This window comes from Macaca thibetana, chromosome 14 (assembly GCF_024542745.1).
Source record: "Macaca thibetana thibetana isolate TM-01 chromosome 14, ASM2454274v1, whole genome shotgun sequence".
NCBI classification, from domain to species: Eukaryota; Metazoa; Chordata; class Mammalia; order Primates; family Cercopithecidae; genus Macaca; species Macaca thibetana.
Window position 1 is genome coordinate 8,459,744 of NC_065591.1, and position 12,770 is coordinate 8,472,513.

Here is a 12,770-nt window from a genome sequence, read left to right on the forward strand (position 1 = left end):
CGTCAGTCCGCCGGGGAACCCGGGGCTCCACCTGGGCGCGGCGAGGAAGTTGCACCATGTATGGGCAGCTACGTCAGGGGGGCGGGCCCGCAGCCACCGGGGAACGCCGAGCCGGGCCCATCCCAGTGAAAAGGCTGCCGCCGGACTGGGGGAGGCGTCGCCAAGTTCGGGACCGACGGGCCAAGGCTGCGCGTCTCGCGGGTGGAGCCTGGAGGTGACCGCGTCGCTGCAACGCCCCCACCCCCCGCGGTCGCAGTGGTTCAGCCCGAGAACTTTTCATTCATAAAAAGAAAAGACTCCGCACGGCGCGGGTGAGTCAGAACCCAGCAGCCGTGGACCCCGTGAAGCCGCCAGCCCCGGGCATGTTCCGAGACTTCGGGGAACCAGGCCCGAGCTCCGGGAACGGCGGCGGGTATGGCGGCCCCGCGCAGCACCCGGCCACAGCGCAGGCAGCCCAGCAGGTGAGAGGGGCCCGACGCCGGGGGTCCCCCGGGAGGACGGCGCGTGGGAGGCCGGGTCAACTGCCGCACACTCCGGGACTGGAGCCGGGAAGCGGAGTCTGGGCCGGGCTGGGGGCCGGGGCGAGGATCCTGCCCCTCGGCGTCCGGGGCCAGTTGCCCCCACTGCGCAGCGGGCGGCAGAGACCCGCGAACTCCCCTTCTCCCAGCCGCCCCCTTCTCCCTTGCAGTCCGCATCTGTCCCTCTGTCTCCTTGCCCGCTTTCTCTCCTCCTGCCCACCTCTGACTTCTGCGTCCACCCTGCTTCAGAAGGAGCGTGGGCGCCTGGGTTGGCCGCCCCGACGGCTCGGAGGGTCCCTTCGCATTGGGCTGAATTCCTGGGATCTGGAGTCTGGGCCGGGGTGAGATGTCCCAACACGGGAGGGAGGCGGGATCCGTCGGGAGAGCAGCTGGGCCGGGGTGGGAGTCCCGGCCCGGTCTGCGACCGTCCGCGTGTCCGTCCGTCTGTTTGTCCTTCGCCCCTCCGTCGCCAAGTCCCTATCGTTTCTCCGCCTGGGGACCCCCGGGGGGTCCGGGCAGTGGACCTTTGCCGAATGCGGCGAATAGAGACCTCGAGGTTCCGGGACGTGCGCGGGGTCAGGCTGCGGGCGACTCTCGCGACCCCGCTCCCGGCCCCTAACGGCGCCCGCTGCCCGCTGGGGGCACCCGGGAGGCTGCAGGTGCCCGTTTCCTGTCGAGGGGCTGCGAGCACGTGTCGGCAGGGGAGGGAAGGAGGGGCGTCCGTTCCGCCGAGTCACGGCGGCCGAGTCACGGCGGCTGAGTCACCCGGGGCGCCCCTCCCTTCCTGGCCCGGAGCGGCCCGGGCCCGGACAACCTCGGGAGTGGGAGATGCCGCCGGCGGTGCCTTGGACCCGGAACTGGGGTCACTGGGCCGCCGGGCCCGCAGCGCTTGGGCTCAGGCTACTGCTGTCGGGACTTGCCTGGGCTTGTGGGGCGCTTCCCGGATGATTGGGCGCCCACACCCAGGGCCCAGCGGCAGAGCTCGAACCCACTTCTCCCAGAACACTGAGCTCCATCCCAGCCCACTCCTCAGATAGCTGGTTGATAGAATGGGAACAGGGACGTCGTGCTGGGCGCTTGCCACATCATTTACCGTATTTCACAGAGTCGAAGACCTCATCGATTGAAAAAAACCCACCATAACTTTATGCCACTAATTTTCTTTTCTTTCTTTCCTTCCTTCCTTTCTTCCTTCCTTCCTTCCTTCCTTCCTTTCCTTCCCTCCTTTCCTTCCCTCCCTCCCTCTTTCTTTCTTTCTCTCTTTTTTTCTTTCTTTCTTTCTCTTTCTCTTTCTCTCTTCTCTTCTCTTCTCTTTTCTTTTCTTTTCTTTTTTTTTTCTTTTCTTTTCTTTTTTGAGACAGGGTCTCCCTCTGTTGCCCAGGCTGTAGTGCAGTTGCACAAACTCAGCTCACTGTAGCCTCAACCTCCTGGGCTCAAGCAATCCTACTGAGATCCTAGCTGGGAAGCGACCTGGCCACAGGCACGCACCACCACACCCAGCTACTGTTTTAAATATTTTTGTAGAAATGAAGTCTCACTGTGTTGCCCAGTGTGACCTCGAACTCCTGAGCTCAAGTGATCCTAGACACAGCCTCCCAAAATGCTGGTGTGAGTCACCATGCCTAGTCCACTAAAATTTTTTAAATTGCCAATTAAACTGATTTCAGAGGTATTAAATGGTACTTCTTAACATCAATGAAATCCTGTAATCTTCACCTGTAACAATATTAAAAATGAGGAAACTGAGGCACATGGAGGTTAAATAACTTGCCCATGGTCGCACAGGCAGTAAGTAGCTGAGAGCTAAGATTAGAATTGGGACAGCCTGCCATGCCAGGTGGCTAAAGCCTGTCATCTCAACACTTTGGGAGGCTGAGGTGGGTGGACTGCTTCAGCTCAGGAATTTGAGACCACCCTGGGGCAACCTAGTGAGACCCTGTCTCTACAAAAATTTTTTTTAAAAAAATTAGCCAGGCTGTGCGCGGTGGCTCATTCTTGTAATCCCAGCACTGTGGGAGGCCAAGGCGGGTGGATCACCTGAGGTCAGGAGTTTGAGACCAGCCTGGCCAACAGTGAAACCCCATCTCTACTAAAAATACAAAAATTAGCCAGGCACAGTTGTGGGCGACTGTAGTCCCAGCTACTTGGGAGGCTGAGGCAGGAGAATTGCTTGAACCAGGGAGGTGGAGGTTGCAGTGAGCCAAGATCAAGCCACTGCATTCCAACCTGGGCAACAAAGCAAGACTCTGTCTCAAAAAAAAAAAAAGCCAAATGTGGTGGTGCACATCGGTAGTCCTAGCTACTTAGGAGGCTGAAGTGGGAGGATTGCTTGAGCCCGCAGGTCACTGCACTCCAGCCTGGGCAACAGAGTGAGTGCCTGTCTCAAGAAAAAAAAAAAGGCCGGGCGCGGTGGCTCACGCCTGTAATCCCAGCACTTTGGGAGGCCGAGACGGGCGGATCACGAGGTCAGGAGATCGAGACCATCCTGGCTAACACGGTGAAACCCCGTCTCTACTAAAAAAATACAAAAAACTAGCCGGGCGAGGTGGCGGGCGCCTGTAGTCCCAGCTACTCGGGAGGCTGAGGCAGGAGAATGGCGTGAACCCGGGGGGCGGAGCTTGCAGTGAGCTGAGATCCGGCCACTGCACTCCAGCCTGGGTGACAGAGCGAGACTCCGTCTCAAAAAAAAAAAAAAAAGAAAAAAAAAAAAAGCATTGGGATGGCCTGAACCCACAGCAGTGACTCTTTCCTGCCTCAGCCCCTCTGCACTGGGCACCTGCCACTTACCAGACTGTCGCACACATTCTCTCACTTGATTCTCACAGCCTCCCCGTGAGATGGGAGCTGTAATTATCCTCTTCGTGCAAACAGGTGCAGGAGTGGGTAAAAGACCAGCTGCTGGGCTCAAATACTGTTTCCTACTCACTGGCTCTGTGTCTGTGGACAACTGTTCTCCTGTCTGAAAATGAAGATACTAGGCTGGGTGTGGTGGCTCAAGCCTGTAATCCCAGCACTTTGGGAGGCCAAGGCGGGTGGATCACCTGAGGTTGGGGGTTGGAGACCAGCCTAGCAAACATGGTAAAACCCTGTCTCTACTAAAAATACAAAAATTAGCCGGGCATGGTGGTGCACACCTGTAATTCCAGCTACTCGGGAGGCTGGGGCAGGAGGATCACTCGAACCTGGGAGGCACAGATTGCAGTGAGCCAAGATCATGCCACTACACTCCAGCCTGGGCAACAGAGTGAGACTCCATCTCAAAAAAAAGAAAAAAGAAAAGAAAATGAAGATACTACTGTGCCAATGATATGAGTCAGTATTTGTAAAGTGGTTAGAACAGTTCCTGGCAGTTTATATTTTATAAATGTTAGCTCTAATGGGGAAACGGGGGCACAGAAAGGTTATGTGACCTGCCCAAAACCACACAGCTTATGAGCAGGGATTTGCCACCAGGTCAGTCTCTGACTGCCAGGCTGTGTTCTTTCTGTTCTCAGAGCTAGCCTGTACATTGAAGGTAGACAGCAGTGTAGCCTCTGCCCAGTGGAAGCCCCTCAATCCACATGGACCTCATCTGTGGCCTTCCATTTCTTATTCCTTAGAAGTTCCACCTCGTGCCAAGCATCAACACCATGAGTGGCAGTCAGGAGCTGCAGTGGATGGTACAGCCTCATTTCCTGGGGCCCAGCAGTTACCCCAGGCCTCTGACCTACCCTCAGTACAGCCCCCCACAACCCCGGCCAGGAGTCATTCGGGCCCTGGGGCCGCCTCCAGGGGTGCGTCGAAGACCTTGTGAACAGGTAAGGCACAGAGGCATCTCAGTGGCTCCGACTCCACCCAGGAGTGCTAGGGTGCAGAGAAGCTCCTACCAGAAAGGAGAACATAGGGTTAGGAGAGAGTAAGGTAGGCTATAGGTGACTACTGCCCAAGGCTGAAAGCGATAGGAGCCCCACGGGAGGCCCAGAGGATACAACAGTCACTTCTGGATCACAGAAGCTTCCTGGAAAAGGTGGCATATTAGCCTAGAAGGATGGGTAGGACTGGCAGAGGCACAGAGGAAGGAAAGGACATTCCAGGTAGAGAGGGATGGCAGGAGCAAGGATGGAGGTGGAGGCAAGAGCATGTAACGTGCGCACATGTAATGGTGAGGGGGTCTCCACCTACCAGCATGCATAGAGGGGATACTTATGTTGTCTGGGAGAGAACAGGAACAAGAGGGTTCCCTTCAGCTACTCCCTCAGTCTCAGTTTCCCTGTCTCATTTAATCCTCAAGAAATCTATCTGGGGTATGTACCCTGGTTTTCCCCATCTTCCACCAAGGAAATGAAGGCACAGAGGGGTAGTCACTTGCCCAAGATCACACAAGTAGTGAGTAATGGCACAGAACTGGCCTTGGCTCCAGGTCTATCCAGCTCTGAAGTCAGATCCTAACCACCAAGCCAAGGCCAGGTGCAGTAGCTCATGCCTGTAATCCCAGCACTTTGAGAGACCTAGGCAGGAGGATCACTTGAGGCCAGGAGTTAAAGACTAGGCTGGGCAACGTAGAGAGCCCCTGTCTCTACCGAAAAAAACAAAATAAAATAAAATCCCCAAAACTAATCACCAAGCCACTCTGTCTCACTGGGAGCTAACAGAAGGCTCAAAGTAGAGGGAACTGAGAATTCTTGGCTCCTCAAGGCCCTTACCAAAATAAGTGAATAAGAGATGGCGAGTCTTTAAAGGAGTGGCTCTCTTTCCTCTCCGTGGGCATTTTGGTGTGGGAGACTACAGGGGATGAGTTTAAAAAGCTTGGTTGGCAGGTAGAGGATGGGGAGAGAGGTTAGGGCCCTGGGAAAGATGAGAGATAGCCAGGGATAGGTTTCCCAGAACAGGATGTCTGGCCTTTGTGGTGAGGAGGGACTGTGGTGTGAGCCACAGAAGCGGGCCAGGGGTAAACCCTCTTGTGCATCCTTCCTTCAGCCTGGTTCTGCGGGTGACCCTTTGATCCTGGGTTCTCCAGGTAGGGCTGTGAGCTGTGAGTTGGATCCTTTTGGCGAAATGGTCTCTCTTATCTGGCCTGTCACTCAATGTGGAATAGAGTGAGTGGGTTCTATGGGTTCTAAGTCCTACTCTGGAACCATAAGCAAGTTATCCTCCGTGGGCTTCAGTTTTTCATGGAAAGTTGGGTTAAGAATCTATGTTTAAGGCCAGGTGTGGTGGCTCACGCCTGTAATCCCAGCACTTTGGGAGGCCGAGGCAGGCAGGTCATGAGGTCAGGAGATCAAGACCGTCCTGGCTAACATGGTGAAACCCCGTCTCTACTAAAAAATACAAAAAGCCGGGCGTGGTGGTGGGCGCCTGTAGTCCCAGCTACTCGGGAGGCTGAGGCAGGAGAATGGTGTGAACCCAGGAGGCGGAGGTTGCAGTGAGCTGAGATCGCGCCACTGCACTCCAGCCTGGGCGACAGAGCAAGACTCCGTCTCAAAAACAAAAACAAACAAAAAACAACAACAACAGGCCGGGTGCGGTGGCTCACACCTGTAATCCCAGCACTTTGGGAGGCCAAGGAGGGGGATCACCTGAGGTCAGGAGTTTGAGACCAGTCTGACCAACATGGAGAAACGCCGTCTCTATTAAAAATACAAAAAAATTAGCTGGGCGTGGTGGCACATGCCTGTAATCCCAGCTCCAGCTACTAGGGAGGCTGAGACAGGATAATCGCTTGAACCTGGGAGGTGGAGGTTGCGGTGAGCCAAGATCACACCATTGCACTCCAGCCTAGGCAACAAGAGTGAAACTCTGTCTCAAAAAAAAAAAAAAAATCTATGTTAAAAAAAAAAAAAAAAGGCCAGGTGTGGTGGCTCCTGCTGGTAATCCAAGCTTTCTAGGAGGCCAGTGCAGGAGGATCCCTTGAGCCCAGGAGTTCCAGACCAGCCCGGGCAACATAGCGAGACCCCATCACTACAAAAAAAAAAAAAAAAAAAAGGCCAAGCACAGTGGCTCATGCCTGTAATCTCAGCACTTTGAGAGGCTGAGGAGGGTGGATCACCTGAGGTTAGGAGTTCAAGACCAGCCCGGCCAACATGGTGAAACCTCATCTCTACTAAAAATACAAAAATTAGCCAGGTGTGGTGGTATATGCCTGTAATCCCAGCTACTTGGGAGGCTGAGGCATGAGAATCACTCGAATCCAGTAGATGGAGGTTGCAGTGAGTCGAGATCAGGCCAATGCATTCCAGCTTGGGAAAGAGTGAGACTCTGTCTAAAAAAAAAAAAGGCCGGGCGCGGTGGCTCATGCCTGTAATCCCAGCACTTTGGGAGGCCGAGGTGGGCAGATCATGAGGTCAGGTGATCGAGACCATCTTGGCTAACACGGTGAAACCCCATCTCTACTAAAAATACAAAAAATTAGTTGAGTGTGGTGGCAGGCACCTGTAGTCCCAGCTACTCAGGAGGCTGAGGCAGGAGAATGGCGTGAACCCGGGAGGCGGAGCTTGCAGTGAGCCAAGATCAGGCCACCGCCCTCCAGCCTGGGCGACAGAGCCAGACTCCGTTTCAAAAAAAAAAAAAAAAAAAAGGCCGGGCGTGGTGGCTTACGACTGTAATCCCAGCACTTTGGGAGGCCGAGGTGAGCGGATCACGTAGTCAGGAGATAGAGACCATCCTGGCTAACATGGTGAAACCCCATCTCTACTAAATATACAAAAAATTAGCCAAGTGAGGTGGCGGGTACCTGTAGTCCCAGCTACTTGGGAGGCTGAGGCAGGAGAATGGTGTGAACCCGGGAGGCGGAGCTTGCAGTGAGCCGAGATCGCGCCACTGCACTCCAGCCTGGGGGACAGAGCGAGACTCCGTCTCAAAAAAAAAAAAAAAATCTTTGCATATTCTCAGTGAAAAAACAAGAATCTATATAAAGTACTTGGCTGGCACATAGTAGGTTTCCAACACATTGCAACTTAATCAGCAGCACTCATTATCCCCTCCTAGTGCTTACAGCTCTTGGAAGAGGAGACTTGGTTGTCCAGAGATCCAAAAGGATGAGGGTCCTGCAAAGAGGGTGCTGAGGGGGAAAGGTCACTTCTGGCTGGGGAATAAGAGGGCTTCCTGGAGGCAGGAACATCTTAGTTGAGTCCTGAGAGATAAGGAGGGTTAGGGTTTGTGGAAGGGGAGGGCATTATGGGAGAGGAATGTGCACTAAAGCTAGGTGCGAGGAGGAAATTTTACCAATCCAAGCAGACAGTGCCTCAGTGCAGAGAACTGGTTGGGTGCAGTGATCCCTAAATCACTAGCTGAGGGGGCCCTGCCATGACCTCTGTCAGGGTCCTACCACTGGGCCACCGTGAGGGGCGAGTTCCAGGCAACCAATGGCCCAGGGTCCTCCTCACTGCCAGTCTCACCCCCAGATCAGCCCTGAGGAAGAGGAGCGCCGACGAGTAAGGCGCGAGCGGAACAAGCTGGCTGCAGCCAAGTGCAGGAACCGGAGGAAGGAACTGACCGACTTCCTGCAGGCGGTGAGCACCAGCCCTGGTCCACCGAACTCTGAGGGACCCTGTCTCCCAGGAGCCCCCAAAGCCCCAGTATATGTAGCCCCTTCCCCACCATCCTAGCTCCTTGTCCGAGGGGCAGTCCTGGGCAAATGATGAGGAAAAATTGATTAAAAACTGGCTGCAGCATGCCTCACTGGAGGCAGAGCAGAGCTGAGGCTCAGCCAGCAATCTCCTTGTTTTTTTTTGAGACAGAGTCTTGCTCTGTCACCCAGGCTGGAGTGCAGTGGCGAGATCTCGGCTCATGGCTTACTGTGACATTTGTCTCCCAGGCTCAAGCAATTCTCATGCCTCAGCCTCCTGAGTACTGGGACTACAGGGACCTGCCACCCTACCCGGCTAATTTTTATATTTTTAGTAGAGACAGGGTTTCGCCATGTTGGCCAGGCTGGTCTCAAACTCCTGACCTCAAGTGATCCACCCGCCTCAGCCTCCCAAAGTGCTGGGATTACAGGCCTGAGTCACCGCCCGGTGCCAGCAATCTCCTAAAACGCCTGGGCCTGATGGGAGTCGTGCCCATTTTCTCCCAGGGGCTCATGGGAATTGCAGTCCAGACTTGCTGGAGACTCTCCACTGCCCCCGCTCTCTCCCCACCCAACCCCAGCTCCTCAGAACCCTGAGTCCAAACATCTGAGGCTCCAGGGTATTCAGCCCTCACCTTCCTGACTCCTCTCCTGATCTTCTACAGGAGACTGACAAACTGGAAGATGAGAAATCCGGGCTGCAGCGAGAGATTGAGGAGCTGCAGAAGCAGAAGGAGCGCCTGGAGCTGGTGCTGGAAGCCCACCGACCCATCTGCAAAATCCCCGAAGGAGCCAAGGAGGGGGACACAGGCAGTACCAGTGGCACGAGCAGCCCGCCAGCCCCCTGCCGCCCTGTACCTTGTATCTCCCTTTCCCCAGGGCCTGTGCTTGAACCTGAGGCACTGCACACCCCCACGCTCATGACCACACCCTCCCTAACTCCTTTCACCCCCAGCCTAGTCTTCACCTACCCCAGCACTCCTGAGCCCTGTGCCTCAGCTCATCGCAAGAGTAGCAGCAGCAGCGGAGACCCATCCTCTGACCCCCTTGGCTCTCCAACCCTCCTTGCTTTGTGAGGCACCCGAGCCCTACACCCTGCAGGTGCCACCCTAACCAACGTCTCCTCCCCTTCCCCCACCGGTCCAGCTGGCCTGGACAGTATCCCACATCCAACTCCAGCAGCTTCTCCATCCCTCTAATGAGACTGACCATATTGTGCTTCACAGTAGAGCCAGCTTGGGGCCACCAAAGCTGCCCACTGTTTCTCTAGAGCTGGCCTCTAGCACAATTTGCACTAAATCAGAGACAAAATATTCCCCATTTGTGCCAGAGAATTCCCGGCAGCCCAGAGACTTTGTAGATCCTTAGAGGTCCTCTGGAGCCCTAACCCCTTCCAGGTCACTGCCACACTATCCATCACCCTCTTCCTGTGATCCACCCAACCCTACCCCCTGACAGAAGGTGCCACTTTGCCCACCTAGAACACTAACTCACCAGCCCCACTGCCAGCAGCAGCAGGTGATTGGACCAGGCCATTCTGCCGCCCCCTCCTGAACCGCACAACTCAGGAGGTGCCCACGGCTTCTGTGATGAGCAGATCTGCCGATCTCAGCTTTGAGAAGCCTTCAGCTCCAGGGAATCCAAGCCTCCACAGCGAGGGCAGCTGCTATTTATTTTCCTAAAGAGAGTATTTTTATACAAACCTACCAAAATGGAATAAAAGGCTTGAAGCTGTGGCCTGAGCGCCTCACCGGACCCCAAGGCCAATGGGAGAGTATTTGAGTCGTAAGTCCCAGCCTTAGCTCTACAGACTCACTGCATGACCTTGGACAAATTATTTGATATTTTTGGACTTTGTCTTATCTGACAAGTGGGGCTACATCCGCTCGGCCTCATCTCCAGGACTGAGAGGAGAGAGTCCTCTGGGGTAAAAGCGAAGAGGCTTACCGTCCCTCTTCCCGTGGGGGCCCACAGTGCTGTTGCGTGTGCCACGGTGGGGCGCTGTTATGCCCCCTTCCAGCCTCAGAGGAGGGGGCCGAGTGGTTCTAAGCCCCCAGCAGCTGCTTCCTGCCCCATTGTCTTGAACAGGAAGGAGCCGGGAAGGGAGCTGGAGCCACTTCAGGGGCTGGATTCTGGCCGGTCCCGGCGCCCGATGGGGGAAGTCTGGTTTACCACTGCCCCGCATCCCACCCCAGGCTCGAAGTAATGGGGGAATCATTAGTTCTGCAGTCCTTCTGGATGGGAATGGTACCCTGTTTCAGCACCCCACCCTCGCCCCAACCCCGGCGAGTACCAAACAGACGCTGCCCAGGCCGCGGGCTCCGCTTCCGTCCGGGTTTATTACCCCCAATCCAACCCCCAGCAAGTCCCTCCGCTCCAGCCTTCAGTCCCCCTGCTGCCCTGCCAGCAAGAGCGAGGGGCCCTTATCGGTGTCAGGATTTCTTAGTCCATGCCAGCGGCCCCTCTTGCGCAGCCAGGACGGCGTCCAGGTCCCGAGGTCCACAGCTCGGGGAGCAATCCGGGCGGGCATCGGCGTGGAGGAGGCAGTGCCTTCAGTCATCGGGGGAACAGGCCAGGGGCAACTGATCCGGACTGCCCACGCTGCCGGTGCTGGAGCTTCCATCGCCTAAGTCGCGGGGCCCACACGGGGGCAGAGCAAGCTCGGGTGCTGGCCCGGCGCCTGAGCCCCCCGCGCCACCGGGGCCGCCGCGGGGGCCCCATTCTTCGCCTAGCGCCAGGCAGAGCTCCTTAAGCGCCAGGTTCTCCCGCAGCAGCTCCTCCTGGCGGCCCTCCAGCTCGGCCAGCTTCTGCCAACAGCCGCCCAGGTCCTCGCGCACTGCCCGGGATGCTTGGGTCCCGAAGAGCTGCCACTGGCGCGCGGCGCGCCGCCCGCGCTGGCGCTCCGAGTCCAGGAAGCAGCAGAGGTCGCGCAGCTCACGGTTTTCTGCCTGCAGACGCCGGTTGAGCTGCTTGAGTTCGCGGATCTCGCCCAGGTGGCCCTGCAGCTGCCGATTCACCTCCTGCATGAGGCGGCCACGCTGCACCAGTGCTGCCAGGCGCGCCGCCTCCTCCCTCCGCAGGCGCCGCACTAGCTCTTCCTTGCCCAGCGCCGCCATCTCCTCGTCCGTCAGCTCCTCCAGGCCGCCTGCCTCGGCCTCCATGGCTGGTCAGGCCGCTGGAGCATCGCCCGCCCGCCGCCGCGACCCAGGAGCCCCACGTCGGGCCCGGCGCCACTCAGGGTCGGGCTCCGGCTCCGCGCGCAGCAGGCAGTGGCCGAGGCAGCGTAGGCTGCAGCAGCTACCCCAGCTGGGCACGCGGCGGGGCGCGCGCCGGGGCGGGGCCGCACGACGTTATGGAAGGACAGCCAATCCGGTGAAAAGTCCCCGGAAAGGGGCGGGGCCTGAGTTCAGGGGGCCCCTTCCCCACCCACTCCTAGTGTTACTGATCCTCGATGTCAAGGAAGGCCCGCGTCATCGCCCTCCGCACCGGTCTCAACCCTAAACTAGGAGCTTCGAACCTCCAAGTACCGGATCGCCCTAAGCTCGAGCCTAGGCCTCTCGGCTCTTCTGAGAACCAAGACTCAGGCGTCCACCCCGGACTCCTGCCCATCCCCGACGGAAGTCAGATGGACCGCTCTCCAGTCCCTCTTTACCTTTGATCAAATTCGGAAGTCTGGGCTCACTAAGGATTGCTCCCGGTTCCTCGGAACCCTAAGTCCAAACGTTCTAGCTCACCGTTAGACTACTATCCCTCCCAGGGAGCGTTTCTTGCCTGGGGGGAGGAACATACAGGATTCGTTTGTTCAATAAACGTTTTTTATGTGCAAGGCCCATGCAGAAATAAATTTAACCAAAATACTGATTCCATCCTCAAGGAGGACGCAGTCTGTCCGGGAAGACAAGCTGTGTTAAACAAGAAACAAATCGGGGAGAAGTATGGTCTGAGGGTCCTTAAGAGGATTCCCAAAAGGGATGCTATCCAAGAGGCTCTGGTAGATCCATAGGACTTTGCCCAGTAAAGAGCTATTTCAGGGAGAGAGAATAACAAGGTGAAAGACACTGGTGCCCGAAAGAGCTTAGCTGCTTTAGGAACAATGAGGATAGCTTGATGGTTTTTGAAAAGCAGATGTGTCCAGAAAACGCGAGAGAGACAGAGAGGCTTCAAGGGTAGGTAAAAGCCAGATTCTTAAGAACTTCCAGTACTAGGTTGGAGCATTTCCAAAGGCCAGTAAGGATGTTAAGCAAGGGAGTAACATTTGTAAGGATGTTAAGCAAGGGAGTAACATTCTAAGATGTGCATTTACTAAAAATACAAAAAAGAAATTAGCTGGGCTTGGTGGCGGGAGCCTGTAGTCCCAGCTACTGGGGAGGCTGAGGCAGGAGAATGGCGTGAACCCAGGAGGCGGAGCTTGCAGTGAGCTGAGATCGCGCCACTGCACTCCAGCCTGGGCGACAGAGCTAGACTCCGTCTCAAAAAAAAAAACCAAAAAAACAAAAAACAAATATATATACACACACACACACACACATATATATGCATTTAACTGGCCAAGATGGTGAAACCCCGTTTCTACTAAAAATACAAAAATTAGCCGGGCGTGGTGGGAGGAGCCTGTAATCCCAGCTACTCCATAGGCTGAGGCAGAGAATTGCTTGAACCGAGAAGGCGGAGGTTGCAGTGAGCCGAGATCGCGCCACTGCACTCCAGCC

At 56.2% G+C, this 12,770-nt stretch overlaps 4 protein-coding genes across 10 annotated transcripts in view; 3 read left to right on the plus strand and 1 right to left on the minus strand.

Moving 5' to 3' along the window:
* The window catches only part of EFEMP2 (EGF containing fibulin extracellular matrix protein 2), a 363,083-nt gene that overhangs the window by 325,866 nt on the left and 24,447 nt on the right, over positions 1-12,770 (plus strand). The gene's annotated exons all lie outside the window — the stretch shown is intronic.
* Positions 1-12,770, plus strand: part of CFL1 (cofilin 1) — a 170,576-nt gene that overhangs the window by 122,100 nt on the left and 35,706 nt on the right. Inside the window, exon 1 of one of the 7 annotated variants that reach the window (XM_050756793.1) lies at positions 1,378-1,381. The exons of 5 other annotated variants lie outside the window; for them this stretch is intronic. The gene's annotated coding sequence lies outside the window, so the exon portion shown is untranslated. Of the gene's footprint in view, positions 1-1,377; positions 1,382-3,126; positions 3,131-12,770 lie in introns of those variants that run through there. One more of the 7 variants, XM_050756798.1, reaches the window with a different exon arrangement.
* FOSL1 (FOS like 1, AP-1 transcription factor subunit) lies at positions 123-9,797 on the plus strand. The gene is made up of 4 exons (XM_050756785.1): positions 123-461; positions 4,118-4,315; positions 7,898-8,005; positions 8,727-9,797. Exons 1-4 carry the CDS (start codon positions 363-365, stop codon positions 9,135-9,137), a joined length of 816 nt encoding a protein of 271 aa, XP_050612742.1. The 5' UTR covers positions 123-362; the 3' UTR covers positions 9,138-9,797.
* CCDC85B (coiled-coil domain containing 85B) lies at positions 10,382-11,589 on the minus strand. Its single transcript, XM_050756819.1, has one exon. It carries the CDS (start codon positions 11,220-11,222, stop codon positions 10,614-10,616), a length of 609 nt encoding a protein of 202 aa, XP_050612776.1. The 5' UTR covers positions 11,223-11,589; the 3' UTR covers positions 10,382-10,613.